The 20284-nt window shown below is 48.5% G+C and overlaps 1 protein-coding gene across 1 annotated transcript; it reads right to left on the reverse strand.

Moving 5' to 3' along the window:
• syne3 (spectrin repeat containing, nuclear envelope family member 3) lies at positions 1 to 19124 on the reverse strand. The gene is made up of 18 exons (XM_075447704.1): positions 18871 to 19124; positions 17203 to 17349; positions 16359 to 16531; positions 14063 to 14372; positions 13750 to 13905; positions 12638 to 13024; positions 10368 to 10504; positions 7587 to 7761; positions 7294 to 7476; positions 6065 to 6208; positions 5860 to 5994; positions 5584 to 5745; positions 5241 to 5413; positions 4933 to 5173; positions 3249 to 3392; positions 2872 to 3075; positions 2602 to 2652; positions 1 to 901 (listed from the first exon to the last, which is right to left on the reverse strand). Exons 2-18 carry the CDS (start codon positions 17344 to 17346, stop codon positions 719 to 721), a joined length of 3102 nt encoding a protein of 1033 aa, XP_075303819.1. The 5' UTR covers positions 17347 to 17349; positions 18871 to 19124; the 3' UTR covers positions 1 to 718.
• Between the last annotated feature and the right edge of the window lie 1160 nt (positions 19125 to 20284).

Below are 20284 nucleotides of genomic sequence, written 5' to 3' on the forward strand. Positions count from 1 at the left end.
GATTGTTCAGAGGTGCTTTAATGCAGATTAATTGTTGCATCAGATTATTGAGTTTAGAAAGTTTCCTGTTAAAACTCGGGAGTGTTTTCATGCGTCACAGTGACCACCAGCCTTTATATCATAAATCGATTAAACAATGTCAGCAGGGGAATAAAACGTGGTCAGAGAAGAGAAAACAAGAAGAGAAGAGGAGGATTCAGGATAAATGAAGGCAGGAAATAAGAATAAACATTTGTTTTCTGCTACAGATACAGACGCAGTTTGTTCTTTGGCGCTGGGCCTAACCCCAACCCTAACCCTGTGGGATGGTTCCCATCTCCAACCGTCAACCCTGGGCCTGGGCCTAACCCCAACCCTAACCCTAACCCTGTGGGATGGTTCCCATCTCCAAGCGTCACACTCAATGGCAGCAACTCTTACACATGGTTACTTTAATGGCACATGGATAAAAAAAGAAGTCAATAAAAGAAGAAAAAACTGGTCTGAGGTGAGGATCCCAGAGGAGTTGGAGTTGTGATGAAACCTCCTGAGAATGATTACCTGCAGCCAGGTGAGCCGTGGTGGAGGTCGGCCTGTTAGAAGCACGATGCAGAGCAGACTGAGCTCAGCCTGGAGGGTCGGTGTTCAGCGGGAAGACGCTGAGCGGTGCCAACAGCAAAGCTAACAGAGGAACAGCATAAAAACATTCATGCCAGCTGGACTCTGGTGGATCCGGTTCCTAGGTGGGGGGCGGGCCGTCGTAGCGCAGCATGACGCTGAAGGAGCGGGCGTAGTTGTTGGACAGGGAGCAGCTGCTGCCTTCACCGAGGAGGGGCAGCAGGAAGGCGAGAAGCAGCAGAGCGAGGAGCAGGAACCACAGAAGAAGAGCCAGCCGACACGCCCTCTGCAGCAGCCCGGCGCTCTGCACACACACAGGGACACAAAGTTAGGGCCACCGGGTTCCTTTAGAGGGCCACTGGGTTCCCTTCAGAGGGCCACCGGGTTCCTTTAGAGGGCCACTGGGTTCCCTTTAGAGGGCCACCGGGTTCCCTTTAGAGGGCCACCGGGTTCCCTTCAGAGGGCCACCGGGTTCCTTTAGAGGGCCACTGGTTCCCTTTAGAGGGCCACCGGGTTCCCTTTAGAGGGCCACCGGGTTCCCTTCAGAGGGCCACCGGGTTCCTTTAGAGGGCCACCGGTTCCCTTTAGAGGGCCACTGGTTCCCTTTAGAGGGCCACCGGGTTCCCTTTAGAGGGCCACCGGGTTCCCTTCAGAGGGCCACCGGGTTCCTTTAGAGGGCCACCGGTTCCCTTTAGAGGGCCACCGGGTTCCTTTAGAGGGCCACCGGTTCCCTTTAGAGGGCCACCGGTTCCCTTTAGAGGATCACCGGGTTCCCTTTAGAGGGTCACCGGGTTCCTTTAGAGGGCCACCGGGTTCCCTTTAGAGGGCCACCGGTTCCCTTTAGAGGGCCACCGGGTTCCCTTCAGAGGGCCACCGGGTCCCTTTAGAGGATCACCGGGTTCCCTTTAGAGGGTCACCGGGTTCCTTTAGAGGGCCACCGGGTTCCCTTTAGAGGGCCACCGGTTCCCTTTAGAGGGCCACCGGGTTCCCTTCAGAGGGCCACCGGGTCCCTTTAGAGGATCACCGGGTTCCCTTTAGAGGGCCACCGGGTTCCCTTTAGAGGGCCACCGGTTCCCTTTAGAGGGCCACCGGGTTCCCTTCAGAGGGCCACCGGGTCCCTTTAGAGGATCACCGGGTTCCCTTTAGAGGGCCACCGGGTTCCCTTCAGAGGGCCACCGGGTTCCTTTAGAGGGCCACCGGTTCCCTTTAGAGGGCCACCGGGTTCCTTTAGAGGGCCACCGGTTCCCTTTAGAGGGCCACCGGTTCCCTTTAGAGGATCACCGGGTTCCCTTTAGAGGGTCACCGGGTTCCTTTAGAGGGCCACCGGGTTCCCTTTAGAGGGCCACCGGTTCCCTTTAGAGGGCCACCGGGTTCCCTTCAGAGGGCCACCGGGTCCCTTTAGAGGATCACCGGGTTCCCTTTAGAGGGTCACCGGGTTCCTTTAGAGGGCCACCGGGTTCCCTTTAGAGGGCCACCGGTTCCCTTTAGAGGGCCACCGGGTTCCCTTCAGAGGGCCACCGGGTCCCTTTAGAGGATCACCGGGTTCCCTTTAGAGGGCCACCGGTTCCCTTTAGAGGGCCACCGGTTCCCTTTAGAGGGCCACCGGGTTCCCTTTAGAGGGCCACCGGGTTCCCTTTAGAGGGCCACCGGGTTCCCTTTAGAGGGCCACCGGGTTCCCTTTAGAGGGCCACCGGTTCCCTTTAGAGGGCCACCGGGTTCCTTTAGAGGGCCACCGGGTTCCTTTAGAGGGCCACCGGTTCCCTTTAGAGGGCCACCGGGTTCCCTTTAGAGGGCCACCGGTTCCCTTTAGAGGGCCACCGGGTTCCCTTTAGAGGGCCACCGGTTCCCTTTAGAGGGCCACAGGGTTCCCTTTAGAGGATCACCGGGTTCCCTTTAGAGGGCCACCGGGTTCCCTTTAGAGGGTCACCGGGTTCCTTTAGAGGGTCACCGGGTTCCTTTAGAGGGTCACCGGTTCCCTGTTATAGAGAGAGGGGGGGCACTGACCTTCTGTGTCTTTGGTTTGGTGGGCGGCTCCTCCTGATTGGCTGCGGCTCTCTGCAGACACAGAAAACATCAGCTCATTGGTTCACCAGTCAGATTTATAACAGTGCCACCTGGTGGTTACAGTGCAGCGTAGCAGCAGTGGACACGTGAACAACGTCTTTATGTTCTGTGAGTTCGGACGGGTCCGGTCCGGTCCGGTCCGGTCGGTCTCTGACAGTATGACCTTGTTCCACATGAAGGATATTTTCATCATGGTACAAACACTCTCACCTTCACACTGCTTCTGGTCCCGGGTCTGGTTCTGGCCCTGATGTCGCCCACATCCTTTAGCTTGGATTTGTAGAGCATCCAGCGATACCGAAGCTCCTCCAGAGCCGCATCCTCACCTGGCCCAGGATCAGCCAGACCGCCGTTCCTGTCCTGCAGCACCAGCTGGAACTGATCCTGACCCGACGGCACCCTGGACCTGAGAGCCTGCAGCAGAACACACCTGTATCACACCTGTTTCACACCTGTTTCCTACACCCTCAAAGCAACACGTGTCCAGAACCAGCCCAAAGTGAAAGGAAGCAGTTTGAGCCCGGGGAGCAGAACAAACACCTGAAGATGGTGAGGGAAGGAGCAACATGTGATCACAGAGCTTTTACCTGCAGTGTTTCCCATCTGGTTTGGACCTCCTTGGTGCCGAGTCCCGCCTCCTTGGCGCTGAGGATCTCTGAAAGGAGCTCGTTCTCTCTGGACAGCCAGGCCTCAAACTGCCTCCACCTGGACCGGTCCAGTCCTCTGTGGTCCTGAAAAGCCCAAAACACCAGACCAGGGTCACACGTCCGTCACAAGCCTCTAATCCTGCTGCATCTGTTCGGCCCGACAGGAGATGGGCAGCAGGACCTGGACCAGGACCAGGACCAGGACCAGGACCAGGACCAGGACCAGGACCAGGACCAGGACTGGGCTGAGCTGGAGCATCCGGCTCCCAGTAGTATAAAGGAGAGGAGATTCCTGATATTCTGTTTCAGAACTTTGATGGAGAACTGCAGAACCATTGTTCAGGCCCAGTTAGTCCCACGTAAGAGCTGAGAGTTCTGATGACAGGAGGTTCCCACCTGATGACCCCAATGACATGTTGGTCAGCACTGCTCACTGATCTATATTATAGGGAATTATTCACTGAGTCTGGTCCATTTTTTCTTTGGCACAAGTTTCTGATTTGAATCCAAATCTAGCCATGACTGCTGTGAATAGGGCAGCTGACCACAAGGGAAAGACCATGTGACAGATTGGAAAGACGGCTGACAGGAGGCAAAGACCCCAAAGGTGTTTAGAGCACACTAGCATGATTTGGCATCAGATTCAGATAGCCAAGATGGAGAATAAAGACTTGCATGTTATATTTCTAGATCTAGCAAATGCATTTGGTTCAGTGCCACATAGCCTTATTTGGAAAGTGTTTGATTATTTTAGAGTGCCCGTAGTAGTTGTTAACTTAGTAAGAGCACATTTTCAGGATATTAGACTGTGCTTAAGTACAGCAGATTTCACAACAGGTTGGCAGAGGCTAGAAATAGGCATTATGGCAGGGTGTACGATTTCTCCATTAGCATTTACAATGGCCATGGAGATAATTAGAGCTTCCAAGTGGGTTGTAGGTGGAGAGAGACGTCAGGATGGCATGCGCCTTACACCAATTAAGGCCTACATGGATGATATGACGTTGGTGACTACAACAGTGCCATGCATGAAGAAAATCAAAAGTGGGCTGGTATGAAAATCAAACCTACTAAGTCTAGAAGTATCTCAATGAGTAGAGTATCTCTACCCCCTACCCGAACCAGGGTTTGAATCCCATTCCTAGTTATCTTTATCTCTTCTATTTCTACCCCCTACCCGAACCAGGGTTTGTATCCCACACAAGTTTCTTGTGTTTACCTTAAAAAAAAGGATAGATGGAGGGCTTAACGTGTTCCTGTCGGTCCACAGACAGGTTCTGAACCCGGACCGTTTTCACCACCAGATGTTCTGAGGTTGGATGTTGGATAACATTCTCTAATCCTCCCCTGTGGTCCGGTTCTGAGAAGCCGACCGTCCAGCCTGAGTGTGTCTGCTCAGAGGTTCTGCCTACGACCCGCTTAAAGAACCCAAAAAGAATCCTTTAGCTCTGGTTTTACACCGTCCTTCTGTCCCGGGCCAAGCCGGGTCGAAGCAGCTGCTTTGTTCTGGTCACTGGTCTGACTGAACCCGACTTGATCCATAGTTCTGCACCGTAATGGATCCCCCGGTACTTGGTTTGGGTCCTGGTTCCGGCCCATGTTAACAGACATGAAGACTTCTTACCGTGAAGGTCCGATCTGCTCCTCCGGTGTCCACGCTGTCCTCACCACGGCCGGCCCCACCGAACCCTGCCGGGTCCTGGCGGTTCTGTACGACTCCAGCCGTGGCGACACCAGCTCCGGTCCACTGGGCGGCTCTGCTGAGAGCAGAACCCTCGTCTTCCCGTCCTTCAGCGTCTGAGACCGATGACTGTTGGGTCCCGTCGTCCTGGTTCTGGGGCCCCGGTTCTGAGCGGTCCAGCAGCCTGACAGACACAGAGACTCAGAACCGGTCCTGATCCCCCCACCCCCCACCCTGGTGAACTCAGGTACCTGTGGACATTGAGGCTCGTGGCGTACAGCCGGTCCCACTCCTCCCTGAGGCGCCGCAGGTCCTGCTGGACGTGGACCCGCCCGTCCTCCGAGGTCCGGTCCAGCACCGCCTGGCCCTGGACCTCCACCTGCTGCAGCTGGAGCTCCTTATCTGGGAACTCTCCGAGCGCTCGCTGTGGGCAGACACAGGGTCAGAACCAGAGCCGGGTTTTAGCCAATCAGAACACAGTTTGAGCTCCATCGAACCTGTTGATTCAACCAGGTTCCCTTCAAAACCTGAAGGGTTCTGTTCCCTTCAGTGAGCAGGAAGAACCAGGATAAAAAAAATCATCAGAACACTGACCTCGGCCTCGCGGCGCCGGCCCGCCACGCTCCAGCCCCCCGCGGCGCCGCAGAAGGACTCCAGCTTCTGCTTCATGACCATCATCCACTGCTGCAGGCCCAGCAGCTGTCCGTGAAAGTTCTGATGGTCCAACACGCCGTCCTTAGCCTGCTGAACTCTGGCCTGAACACACAGAACCCATCAGAACCCGGCAGAACCCATCAGAACCCATCACAGAACCCATCACAGAACCCAGCAGAACCCGGCAGAACCCAGCAGAACCCAGCAGAACCTCACCCGGACTCTCCTCTGCAGCTCCCTCCAGTCCCCTCTCAGCCTCTCGGACCGGGCCCTGTGGTTCTGACTGCAGGAAACCAGTGACTCCAGAAGCGACAGCTGGACCTCAGAGTCCTGCAGGTCCTTCTGCAGAACCTGAACACACACAGTGGGTCAGTGACCCGGTCCTCCACACTGTGCAGAAACCGGCCCGGTTCTGACTCACCAGGAGCTGGTCCAGTTGGCTCTTCTTGGCGAGGATGTCGGGCTGCAGGACGTCAGCCGCCTGCAGACGATCGCTGAAGGCCTCCAGGCTGGACCGGATCAGCTGGTGGGCCTCCCCGAAGTCTTTGGCTGCTGAGATGAAACCCTGAACAGAACAGAACAGAACACGGCCCGTTTATTCTCACTCCGTTAAATGGACCAGAACCCAAAGTCCAGATGCGTTTCTGATCTGGTTCTGGTTTGTGGGTTTGATCAGATGTTAGTTTCTCTACAGGAACATCCAGAAGTTCTGATCCAAACCTCATTTCTTTACAAATCTGAAGAAAATATATCGTTTATTAATAAGTCGTCAGAGCACAGGACACTGCCCACCTGTGGCCAACTGTGGAAATGCACCTGATCGCATTCAGACCTCATTTCTTTACATATTTCCATCTAAACAGGAAACAGCTGCAGTGACACTTCTGACTCTTCTTCTTTTGTCCTCCACTTGTCCAGTTTCCTCAAATGTTTTAAAGACACACTGCACACCATGCAGGAAACAGGAAACAGTAAAAGAGGAAACAGTAAAATAGTAAAACTGGAAACAGTAAAAGAGGAAACGGGAAACAGGAAACAGGAAACAGGAAACAGTAAAAGAGGAAACAGTAAAATAGTAAAACAGGAAACAGTAAAACAGTAAACAATAAAACAGTAAACAAACATGAAACAGTAAAACAGGAAACAGGAAAAAGTAAAACAGGAAACAGGAAACAGGAAAACAGGAAACAGGAAAACAGGAAACAGGAAACAGTAAAACAGGAAAACAAGAAACAGGAAACAGGAAAAAGTAAAACAGGAAACAGGAAACAGGAAAACAAGAAACAGGAAACAGTAAACAGGAAACAGGAAAACAGGAAAACAGGAAACAGGAAACAGTAAAACAGGAAACAGGAAACAGTAAAACAGGTAACAGGAAACAGGAAAACAAGAAACAGGAAACAGTAAACAGGAAACAGGAAAACAGGAAAACAGGAAACAGGAAACAGTAAACAGGAAACAGGAAAACAGGAAAACAGGAAACAGGAAACAGTAAAACAGGTAACAGGAAACAGGAAAAAGGAAAACAGGAAAACAGGAAACAGTAAACAGGAAACAGGAAACAGGAAAACAGGTAACAGGAAACAGGAAAAAGGAAACAGGAAACAGGAAACAGGAAACAGGAAACAGTAAAACAGGAAACAGGTATACCTGCAGTCGGCTCTTCCTCTGCAGAAGCTCAGCGTGCTGCAGCTCTCGGTTCTGGACGGCGTCGCTCAGCTCCTCCCGCAGACCGTCGGACCCGTCCGGCCCGAACACAGAGTCCAGCAGGTCGCCCTTCACCTGCAGCAGGCTGAGGCGCTCCTGCAGCTGGACGCTGTCCTGCAGCAGACTCTGACACACAGGACACATGAGTCCAAGTTACTGGATAGGGTTAGACCTGGACCTGTTGGGCCTAGACCTGTTTCTGAGGTGACCCGTGTGTGTGTCTGTGGGGTAGTTACCTCTATCCTCTGGACCAGCAGGGCGATGTGGGAGAAGTCCGAGACTTCGGCCGAGGCCTCCAGAACCTGAGAGACCTCGTGGCTCCACTGGGTGTAAACCAGCAGCGGGTCCTGGAGGACGCTCCTCAGACCCAGTTCAGATTCTGAACACAGCCGGGTCGCTCTGCATTTCACACTGAGGCACACGGAGACACCGAAGACCTCCGTCAGAATGCTATCTTTTACTGAGCTCTTAAATATTAAAGCCCCGTTTCCACTCTGCAGGGGTCGGTTCAGTCCGGTACGGGTCGGTTCAGAACGGTTCTCTCATTTCAGTGTTTCCACTACCACAAAAGCGAACCGGTCATGCGCGTAATTTGCACGGGGGATACGGGGGTCATGACCCCCTCAAAAATCAGATCCAGCTAATATAACCCCCCCAATATCATCAAATCAAATCATCAAAAAATATCATAAAATTCTGAATGAATAACTTTTGTTTGTTTTCTTTATTCATTCATTTCATTTCAAGATAGCATCATGTTTTAAATAATCTGTAATGTAACCCCCCCCAAACCGACTACTTGGTATTACCCAACCCAATTTCTCTACCGAAAGTTTGTTTATGCGCAGCCGCTGGACCTGGTGAGTGGTGCCAGAGGGTGCCAGGGATCACTGTGTGGAACCAATGTCACTGAACTGTATTAAGTTGCTGTTTGCTCCAAAACAGTCACACTTTTTTGGGGTTTGTTGTGCTAAGAGGTGGATTAACGAGAGTTAAATTGATGGAAAAGGGCTGTGACGGCTGCTCAGAAAGTTCACAAAGCTAGCGCGAAAATCTTGAATGTTGTCTTGCACATACCAAGACGTTCACCTCATGTGTTCCTTATATGTGATCCTGCAAGGCGAAACCAGTCGCTTTGGTAAAATTTACAAAACTAAGTTATTGTGCTCACACGGCCATAAACTAAGCTTTCCAACGATATGTATATTGAGGCTATTGCTATCGCTAAGATAACTGCATCCAAAGTTGGCATGGTTCTCCTGTCACGATAATGCTAGAAGAGAAGAAAATCACCTTTTTAAGCGGCGTTGACAACTGGAATAACTGCTAATGTGTTAAATCTTCACCGGGCTTAACAGTCAAAACATATGTTTTTCCGTGAAATTTGTTAAACCCGCCCAGTTTTCCAGTCGTTTTAGTAATATATTGTGGTCAACTGTATCAAATGCAGCACTGACATCTAGTAGAACTAAGACTGACATTTTTCCACCGTCTGTATTCAGACATATGTTGTTAAACTCTTTGTCAGAGCAGTCTCAGTGCTGTGGTTCTGTCTAAAAGTTGACTGGAAGGTGTCATAGCAGTTATTTTGTTTTAAAAAGTAATTAAGTGGTTGAAAAACCGTTTTTTCAATGATCTTACTTAAAAATGGGAGATTTGAGATAGGCTTGTAGTTGTTCATTTGTGTCTTGTCAAGATTGTCCTTTTTCAGCAGAGGTTTATACAGCTGTTTTTAGTGGTTCTGGAAACACACCCGACATTAAAGACAAGTTCACCATCAGTAACAGGTCTGACTCCTTTAGTATTATTATTATTAATTAATAGCAATCTTAATGTGATAGTAAGTGGGCAATATGTGAAATCAGTTCCGAATAAAGGTGCAAGCTGCACTCCAGTGTGCCACCCTGTACTGTGTGATGTATCGAGAGTTGCATTGTGCATAATACATTTGCTGCATGTAGGTGCCAATACAGTGATGAAATTGATTAATCTTTAAGTTCTTGTCGTCTGCCAATGTTGGCTAGTGCTTAAACACTGAATTTAACTACTGTGTCGTTATGGCATAAATAGTGAAGTGAACTGCTGCATTTACGTTAAGTAGCCTAAATCAGTAAAAGTATCACAATGTATTTCTAACACAGGAATGGCAAATTAGCGAGCAAGAAAATGATTAAATAAATAAATAAATATGCTGCGAGTTTAACCCCCCCAATGGTAGACCCAAAGTTACACCCTTGGAACCGGTCCTATGGAACCCGTTACCATGGAACTCGTTACCATGGAACCCATGGTTCCCATGTCTGTAACCCTTCTGCTTGGGGTACCGAGCACACAGGACCGGTTCCAGGCTCTGCTCTCCGGTGTTGGTGAGGAGGCTGTGCAGCGGGAGCTCGATGGCGCTAGGCCAAACCAAAAAGTTTTCCAGCCGCACCGCGAGCCTGTGTGGCATTAAGCTGAAGAAGCTTGGAGGTGGTTCCACATTATGGATGTTATTTGTTATTTACGCTTCGGCTCCGCCCACCCCTGAGGGCCCCCTTTGTACAGTGGGAACACAAGCTGACCCCAAAGAGACCCGACCCGTACCGAACCGTTCTGAACCGACCCGTACCGGACTGCATAGTGGAAACGACGCTTTATTCTCATTCCTCACTGGCTGATCTTTCCTACAATATTACACAGAATGCATCTTTCTTCTCAGCCTGATGACATAAAGGCTGGGATCAGGCTGTTGCTCCTGAACTTTGGGCTGAAGAACAGAAATCTGTTTAAACTGGTTTCCCTTGAACGGGACCGTGTTCTGGATGGGAGGATTTATCCGTCTCTGATACCGCGTTGTGCTTTCATTGTTTCATTTGAATTTTTAGGACGGAAAAGTGCTGTATCAATTAATTCCTTCCTTCGTTCCTTACAGGTGAGAGAGGTCTGGTTCTGTTTGAATGATCAACATGATCTGAGGAGACCAACCTTCTCATTATAACCCAACTCTTGCTGACTCGAAGTAATGAACACACAGCTACCTCTGATGCTCTTTGACCACAGCGAGCACGTCGTCAGAGAGGTGACGAGAGTCCTCTGAGAACCTGAAGAGCTCCTTCAGCTGAGCCTTCAGAAGCTCCACCTGAGACTCCTCCCCCGCCAGCGTGTTCCTCACCCCCTGCAACACACACACAACTGATGAACTAATGCATTTACTGAAACCCAAAATTTAAGGTAAACACAAGAAACTTGTGCTAAAGAAAAGAAAAAATGGACCAGAGTCAGGGGGTAGAAATGGACGAGGTAAAGATAAGTAGGAATGGGATTCAAACCCTGGTTCGGGTAGGGTGTAATGAAAGTATAGAGGGTGCCAGAGGTGGAGGCAGGACAAGACACAATAGCAGATTCAGCAGACAAACTCACCTAAACAGTCCTACAGTCACTAAAAATGCCAGCAAAAACAAAGCCATACAGGCCAACTCACCTAAAATGGCCGCCTTGTTTCAAAAGGCTCACATGGGCCACACCCTCCACTTAAATATCTTGAACTTCTTCTTTGCTTTTTCCAAGAGTCTGTTTACCCTAAGTGCTCCCCCTGCTGGGCCCCCAGCTGCTATTGCTTCTTCTAATCCAAACCCACTGACTGGACTTTACTGCCTCATCTGACACTTCCTTCACTATTTTCCTCACACTCTGTCCACTTACACCCAGCTCCCTCAGCAATGAGACAACAGACTTTGCAACAAATCCTCTACATCCTACTTCCACTGGACAGATTCTAACCTTCCATCCTCGCTGCTCTGCTTCTGCCCCCAACTCCACATATCTAAGCTTTTTCCTTTCATATGCTTCTGCTACTAATTCCTCCCAAGGAACAGTCAGCTCTATGAAATAGACTCTCATTCTACTCCTAGACCACAAGACTATATCAGGCCTTAGATTTGTAGAGGCTATCTCCTGGGGAACAACAAGCTTATTTCCTAAATCTAGCTGCATCTCCCAATCACAAGCATCCTCCAAGCTGCCGTGCCTCCTTATCGTCTTATTAACTTTCTCCCCCTCTTGAACAAACTGAATTGCCATTCTTTTTACCTTAGACCATGGGCGTCGCACCCGTGGGGGATGGGGGTGTTTCAACACCCCCACTTTTACAGCAAGATGATTTCACCTTTTTGAATTTTCAATGACCAAATAAAGTTTTAACAAATCATAAAATGTGTTTTAAAGACCCTGTACCCTCTTTAGAATAATTCCATCCAGATTTGAGCAGTGTAACCAATGTAGTTTCCATACAGGATCTAGTTTAGGGCGATCAAAATGCAAAAAAAATGCAGTAAAATGGCCTTTTATGCCCATCCATTAAATTCGCGATTGGATGCCAACTTCAGCGTTGTGTCTCTGGGCTTGATGTGGTGCTCATGTGCCCCCCCTGGAACACCCCCACATTTAAAATCACTGCTCCACCACTGCCTTAGACCCTCCTAAGTTTACCTGCCTTCGTTTATCTTCAATACCTGCAGCTGAGCTTCTTAAAGGGACAGTTCGCCTCTTTTGACATGAAGCTGTGTAACATCCCATATCAGCAACATAATTTCTGAACATCTTCTTACCCCCTGCTGCGTCCTGTGAGCAGAGTTCCAGCCTCGTTTTGGTGTTGATGAAGGTAGTCCGGCTAGTTGGCTGGGGTTTAAAAAATAAAGCGTCTTGCTTCTCAAAACAATATGCGTTCAACAGAGTAATACATTTGCATCACAAAATCGTTTTGCATGAAAAAGTCAGACCTTGCATCGCTTGGCGCTATTTTTGCCTCCCTTGATATCAATGCATCCAATGTAAACTGTGCAGACCGAAGAGCAGACCGAGCAGTCCCCTGCTTCCGAGCAGTAAACACTGTAACAGGTGCAGCTATCGCTAGGTGGCTTGACGCATTGATATCAAGGGAGGCAAAAATAGCGCCAAGCGATGCGAGGTCTGACTTTTTCATGCAAAACGATTTTGTGATGCAAATGTATTACTCTGTTGAACGCATATTGTTTTGAGAAACAAGACGCTTTATTTGTTTAGCCCCAGCCAACTAGCCGGACTACCTTCATCAACGCCAAAACGAGGCTGGAACTCTGCTCACAGGACGCAGCAGGGGGTAAGAAGATGTTCATAAATGATGTTGCTGATATGGGATGTTACACAGCTTCATGTCAAAAGAGGCGAACTGTCCTTTTAATACTTGGTCATGTGGCCACGTGTACCGGCCTTGTGACAGACTAACCTTACAATCTGATAGATGAAATAATGCTTCTGACATGTGGCTCACCGTGTACTTCCTCCACCGGCCCTCCATCTGCTCCTCGCTGTGCTCCTCGCTGTGCTCCTCGCTGTGCTCCTCGCCGCCCCGGGGCTCCGGCCCCCCCACCACCAGCTCCCGGTCCAGCCCCTGCAACAGGTGACGGAGGCGCCCTATGTCCTCGCCCAGCCGGCGGCAGCGCGCCACGTACTGGCTGTGGGCGTCCAGGCTGCCGCGCAGCCCGTCCTCGGCCTCGCACAGGCCCTGTCGCAGCCGCTGCCAGCCCAGCCGCAGCTCCTCCGCCTCCTCCTGCACCGCCTCCGCCCCTGCCGGAGACGTGTGGGCCCTGATGGCGTCCGCCACGCCCTCCATGTGCTGCAGCGTCTTCTCCTCGCACGCCACGCCGTCGTCCAGAGCCTCAGAGAGAGAAACACCCGCTCAGGCTTCAGTTGGACGCATCGAAGGTGGAGCTGCTCCACCTGCGGCCGACGGGCGGGCAAAGCTGCTCCACCTGCGGCCAGAGGCGCACCTTGTCAACAGCTTGGAGCCCTGAGCCACTAGGGAGCCCCCCGAGAGCTGAGGTGCATTCAATCAACGATTGTCTAGTTACTTTATAAACTGTCTCAAACAGTGGTGAACGTTCGTGGTGAACATGTTTTCTTTGAACAGTTAAATTTAAATGATTTAGTCAAAGATTGTCTAGTTAACATGCCATTCTATAATTCCATAATTGCATTGTTGACTTCGTCAAACTCACGTCAAGTTCCACTGTAGGTTATGTTCGCGGAGAACTAGCCCCTCAGAGGGTTTGCGATTGTTGGCAACGTTCGCGGGAAATTCAAGGCTAGTGGAAAATAAAAACCATACTTATGAAATTGATATCATGAACAGCTTTACTTGTCACAAAGAATCTTTAAGTGAACATAATTATTATTGGATGGCCAGCTACACCCGGTAGATAAATAGCAATAGGCAAATATCAAGTGCCAACGTAGACAACCTATCAAGGATCATAGAGCGCTACGCGACTGCATATCAAAATTCCGATTGGTTTTGATGTTGATTGATTGACATTGGCTTTGCCCAGTCCGCAGGCTGCGGCCGACAGACGGGCGAAGCTGCTCCACCAGGTGTGTGCTCACCTGTAGGGCCCTCAGCTTCCCCTCGGCCGGGCCATCCCGCTCCATCAGCTCCGTCAGCTCCTTGGTTTTGGACAGCAGCCAGGACTGGAACCTCTGCACGCAGCTGTGGAACATCTGGTGCTCCTCGCTGATCCTCTGGAGCAGCGCCAGGCGCTCCTAATGGGTCAAAGGTCAAAGGTCAAAGGTCACAGGTCACAGGTCATAGGTCATAGGTCATACACAGGTGGAGTGTAATCGGACTGAATCTCTGAAGTGACCTGATACGACATTTGTTGCAATTTGGAGCTTCATAAATAAAACTGAGCGCGCCCACCTCGGCCCGGTCCTTGACGTCGCGGTACGCTTCCTGCAGCCTCTCCTGGGCCTGTGGATCCACGCTGGGGTCCTGCGTCCTGCCGTGCAGCGCCGCCGCCTCGTCCAGCAGCCTCTCCAGCAGCACCACCTGGCCCTGGACGTCGCTCACCACCACCCGATGCTGGTCCAGCTGCCACAGCTTCTCCTTGGCCCCCAGCTGGAGCTCCGCCCCCACGTCCAGGCCGCGGCGCTGCTTCGTCAGCCACAGCTCAAACTCCTCGTACGCCTTCAGGTACTCGCTCCAGTGGAGCCACACCCACTCGATGCGGCTGCGGGAACAGGAAGCAGAGAATGAGCGCCTTGTTCAGCCCCATAGATATGTATAGAATGGCTAGATGTGTTACGTCTGAGTTTAGAACGTCCGCACAAGTCGGCCATCTTACCACAGGGTGAGATGTCCGGGAGACAGTCAAACCTGAGGTAACCTGAGTTACGCTAAGTTATCTGCTCTGATGCTATTACTCTTATCCAATGTTCCCTCTGAGCTGCTCCCACATTCTCAGCGCACAAGAAAATCTATGTAGCGCATAAAATAAAATTCACCATTAACGTATTAATTAATGTCTAATACTAGACCTAATTTAATCTGATTAATTAGACCAATAATGTGTTTTTCTGTACCATTTTTCAATGTAACGCAGTGAGTGACAGGTGTTCAGCCAATGATACGATATGGTTTACTTACGCTATGCAGCCAATCAGAGCATTGATAGTGCTTGCATATGTGCCCTGCCCATACGCGCCGTGCAGGTTAGCTAGCTAACAACAGTGCGGCAGAGTTAGGAGCTAAAACACGCCCCTTATCATGGCGAAACGAACGGGCAGCGCCAGCGACACATCCACTCACCAAGCCAAATAAAAAAAGAAATGCGGTTCTTTTAGAACGGAATGGCTGTTTGAGTATGTGCAAACAGAAGAACAAGCGGTGAAACTGGGTGAAATTTTTTCTTTTTTGAGTGAGAAAGGTCTACTCTGCAAAACATGCAGGCTACAAGCATGACTCACATATAACAGATAACATACTACACATCTCATGAACAACAAGATTTTTGTCTTTTTCATTTTTAGTGGGCCAAATCACTTATATTAAAAGTAAACTAATGAAAATTACTGCTGTGATTTGATTCTTTTAATAAGCCATGTAACTTGCTATGATCCAAGGTTTTCAACAAGTGTGATACTGGTGTGTGGCCACAGCGTGCACATCTGATGTTGCTCACAGTGGTCCTCAGTGTGCTCAGGGAGCTTGTGTGTATGCCCAGAAACATGAAAAATTAGAGGGAACATTGCTCGTATCTCGCAGAAATTTCGACGATTTTACACTATTTTACATACTAAAAGACCCTGTACGATATTTTATTTATTCGGTCATCTGTGCAATAATTCACGTCACTACTGTGCAATATCTTATCTATTTATGGTCAGACTATGTGCATACAATGTGTAATTAACACAAGTGTAGTGCAATATGGGCAATAACTCAACCATAGTGCTATAACTTATTTTATTTAACTCTCTTTACTTTGTATATCTTGTATAGCCTATATTCTTTTTTACACTTTGTTTTAGATTATTCTATATTAATTATATCTTAATTATATATTATATTAATTATTCTATATTATACTGTATTTTAGATTTATAGAGATCCTATGTGTGTGTTTGGAGCTACTGGGGACTTGAATTTCCCTGAGGGAGTCATCCCAAGGGATAAATAAAGTTGAGTCATGGGGCAAATAAACGTGAAATATTTACGTTTTTATTTTAAAAAATAAATATGGACTTCGTCTGTAGTGTGATAATTAGCTTACTACTTTGATGTTTATAATAACCTAAACGTTTGAGAATTAAGCAAGTTATGTCTTGAATGTTTGAATGTTTCACCATCAACACAATGTTGTTGGCGAGAGAGCTGCCTGTGCTAAGATGGCCGCCATCTGCGGACGTTCGACTCCGTTGCCCAGCAACGCGGACGAGACATCTAGCCATTCTATACATATCTATGATTCTATACATATCTATGATTCTATACATATCTATGGTTCTATACATATCTATGATTCTATACATATCTATGGTTCTACACATATCTATGATTCTATACATATCTATGGTTCTACACATATCTATGGTTCTACACATATCTATGATTCTATACATATCTATGATTCTATACATATCTATTTATGGACCTTTGGACCCTGTGCGACTCAGTGTGACCTGAAACCCACCTGGGCAGTTACCTGTGGGCTCACCTGTGGCAGTGGATGATGTAGGTGCAGGTCTCCTCCCACTGGCTCTTCAGCTCCTTCAGCTGGGCGTGGGTGGCGTTCCTCAGCTCTTCATCTCCGCTCTGCAGAAGGCTCTCCGCCGCCACCAGCGCCACGTCCATCTTTACGCGCCCCTCATGTTCCGACTGCTGGATTTTCTGCAGGAACAAGTGGGAGAACCTCAACACCTGAGGAGCATCACGCCTCCATGCAGACCCTCTGAGAGCTGCTCGGTCATCAGGAATCAGTGTTCCCGGGCTCTGACGCCTTCGGACCCTCAGAGAACCTTCAGAAAGCTAACTCAGAACCTTCAGAAAGCTGCCGATTCTGAGCACCAGAAGGTGGAAACTTACAGCAAAACAAACATGGCCGCCAGCTGTCCCAAACATTATGGAGCCTGAAATGAGGGGACTGTGTATAAAAAGGGTTTAAATGTCTACATGATGGAACTGAAATGTAGGAAAATGACTTTAAATTAAAGTCTGGAATCAGTCCGGGGAGCGGGGGTGGGGGTGGGGGGGTAACCTTATTTAAACTCTCTACAGACTGGTTGGATGGGAACACCCTGACAGCAGCTCTTTGCACATTTCCAGCCTGAACCAGGTTCATCAGGTTTATATTAGAAGAGGTTAAGATAAGTAGGAATGGGATTCAAACCCTGGTTCGGGTAGGGGGTAGAAATATTACTTTTTTTCTTCTTTAATCCACAAACAGGAACGTTTCATTTCAGTTTAAGAATCTTCTGAACGATTCCACGTTAAAACATCTCAAGTTTCAAGTATCAAGTTAAAGTATCAAGTTTGCGTCTCTGAGCAGAACAGGGCCTCACCTTGGTCTCCCGGAGCCGGGCCTCCAGGGCGTCCCGGGGCCCCGCGGTGTTGTCGTTGGCCCTCAGCCTCTCCTGCACCGCCCTCATCCAGGAGAGCGCCGCCTCCAGGCTCTCCGTGAACTCCTGCTGCTCCTGCTGGGTCATGGCCTGAGTACAGACAGAACCAGAACCGGTTTGGACAGGACTGGTAACTAGGGATGCACCAAAAATTCGGCCACCGAAAATCTTCGGCCGAAAATGGCCCAAAGAAAGAAAGACTTTTATCACCGAAACAACAAGGCCGAAACAGAATGTTGTGATGGCGGGAGCAAAAACCGCGAACAGCATTCGGGCCAACATGTCTGCGGTGTGGACGTATTTCAGTGTATCTGAGAAAGACCAACGGATAGCAATTTGCAAATCATGTAAAGCTGAAATTTCTAGAGGGGGTACATCATTCAAAGAGTTTCTCCACGTCGGGTTTAATTTATCACCTCAAATCTAAGACGATGACGACGTTGCTATGCGCTACACCGAAGCTTGTAGAGTGTTAATCCAACATGGCAGCGGACACAACGTTACCGTTCGATGCAGCCTTAGAAAGTGTTTTAAGTAGCTTAGAACGCAAGTTTACTTTTAAAAAAGAGCAACGCGTCTTCTTTTTCCTCGTCAAATTTCTGTCACTCTACATACGTCATCTGGTATAAGTGATACAATTGGCTATGAATCGCGCGCAAAGCAGCATGGGAAGAACCAGACGCCATTTGATAGACATTCGTAGCGCCCAATAAACGGCTCTAGGCATTCGTAAACCACGCCTCAAATACGAGAAAATGCACACCGAGTTCCCAGACCACCATCTCATCCAGATGTGGACGCGTCAGCCAGGCTAGATCGACACAGATTTCAAGCTGCAAAAGATTCTGCTCAACTCATAAAAGAGTTTATTCATAATTTCGTGATTTATTTATTCTTTGAATTGCAATGCCTTGATTCTCAGTGAGGTCAGCACACAGTCAGAGCCATGAATGCAATGGCTTTTCCTTTTTAAAAACTGACCCTGAACACAGCAGAGCTGCTCAGAGGAAACTGTGACTCACTCCAGCCACAACATCTGCTTCTGCTTCTTCTTCTGTGGTGTTTGTTACAGGCTTAAATCTACCAACCTGAGCCTGACCCACTGGGACAATTCACTTTGACTTTTATACTGCATTAATTCCACATGTTTCATCTTTGTTTTCATCCCCTTTAAAATCTCCAGTTTGAGTTTAAAACAAAGTTCCTCAGAGGAAGATTCTGCAGAGCAGAACATCATGAAAGCATTCAGGAAATCGGCCCTCAGGACCACATCTGTTCCTGGGACGTCCGAGCACTGTTCAAGCAGAACATGTAAAGGCACATTCTGCAGACTTTCCAAAGGCTGAGGAGGAAGAGGAGGGTACGGGTGCTGTTTGTTAACAGATTAAATGAAGCTCAACAGGAAACATGCTGAGTTCAGACTGACTGACGGATGGAAAAACACCCAACACGTCTTTAAAGTCACTACCGCCCCCTGCTGGACGTCACGCGCAACGCACACCTGTGACAGGAGGCTCTGGCAGGCTGAGTTTACATACGGAAAGCACTGAGGGACACACACCTGGACGGAGGCAACATGGCTGTTTTTACCCCCTGGAGACACCGACTCACCTGTGCGGGCCAAGCTGCTCCTCAGCTGTTATCTAACCGCCGCCTTACGGAACAGTGACGTAACGAGCCGCGTCCGGGTCTCTCCGGGTCGCAGCTGCGGACCAGGCCGACAGTTCGGCTTCGGCTTCGGGCACCAACACGGTTCCGTGTGTCCGGGGGTCCAAAGAACCTGATCTAACCCACAGAACCCTAACAGCTGATCTGCTGCAAAGTTCCTGCAAACAGGAAGTGGAGCCGTGCTGCATTCAGGGAGCCCTCGGAAACTGCAGCGCTACTAAACTTTCAGTGTGAATGAGCACGTGGTTAACCCTTTAAATGTTCTGGAAAATTCCATGAAAAACTTTATCCTTCATTTCAACTCATGCACACAAGCTAGATTTTTATATTTATTGTTTTTGCATGCTTATTTTATTTATCTTATCTTTTATTATATTTGGACATCCAGTGCGGGCAACAAAGTAAAGAATGTCATTGTACAGGGAAACACGTTTCTAACTGCACATATGATAATAAAGCTTTGAATCTTTGAATCTTTGAATCATGAATTGCCAGAGTGACCCGTACTTAACACGCTGGTGGGTCATGTGACAGGTCATGTGATTTAGTCTTCCCATAATAACATTTTCATGATGTCTGTGTGCCAGGTCACCACTACGGGCAGAGCTGGCTAAATTTAAATGGCTGGTTTTTGGTTGCTAAAGGAAAGATTCAAACCATTTAAACCATTTTACACCCTTTGACACATCTCTGACACTACGGAGTATTATTTTGAGAAAAATGTCAGAAATGTCAGAAATGTATAAATGTGAACACATTTATAAAGACTTTAACAGAACAAACTGTCCCCAGTTGGATGTGTTTAATCAGATTTAAATTATTTTTCTTATTAAAACACTTTCTGAAGACCTGGGATCCAACGGACCAGCAGTCCCAGAACCAGAACATGTTTCAGGGAATCAGCTGCTTCCTGTTTTTATTTAAAATATATAAAGAAATTACCCAAGGTGTTTGTTTTGTTTTTACTTTATTTTATTTATTTATTATTACTTCTACTCTTTATGCTGGATGTGCCCTCACATTGCTGTTGATATGGAAAATTCAATAAAAATATTTTTGAAAGAAAATATATAAAGAAATTAAGCTGGATCAGGACTTTTGGATGTTGCTGTGGTAAAAATATAAATTATAAACATGTTCAGTATTTACATGATTTAAACAGCAGAGTTCTGTTCTCACGACATTTTTCCTTTGTGCAAATATGTTAAACTTTAGTTTCTGCGGCCTTGAAGCTTCTTTTATATTTGGAGCAGATATTTTCTGGGTTTCTGAGCTTCGATCTGCTGAAACATCAAGCTAACCTCAGTCCTGTCGCTCAGAAGCAGCAGGTCCACTGAAGGGGAAATCTACTGTAATT

The sequence above is a fragment of the Odontesthes bonariensis genome, chromosome 17 (genome assembly GCF_027942865.1).
Source record: "Odontesthes bonariensis isolate fOdoBon6 chromosome 17, fOdoBon6.hap1, whole genome shotgun sequence".
Classification (NCBI taxonomy): Eukaryota; Metazoa; Chordata; class Actinopteri; order Atheriniformes; family Atherinopsidae; genus Odontesthes; species Odontesthes bonariensis.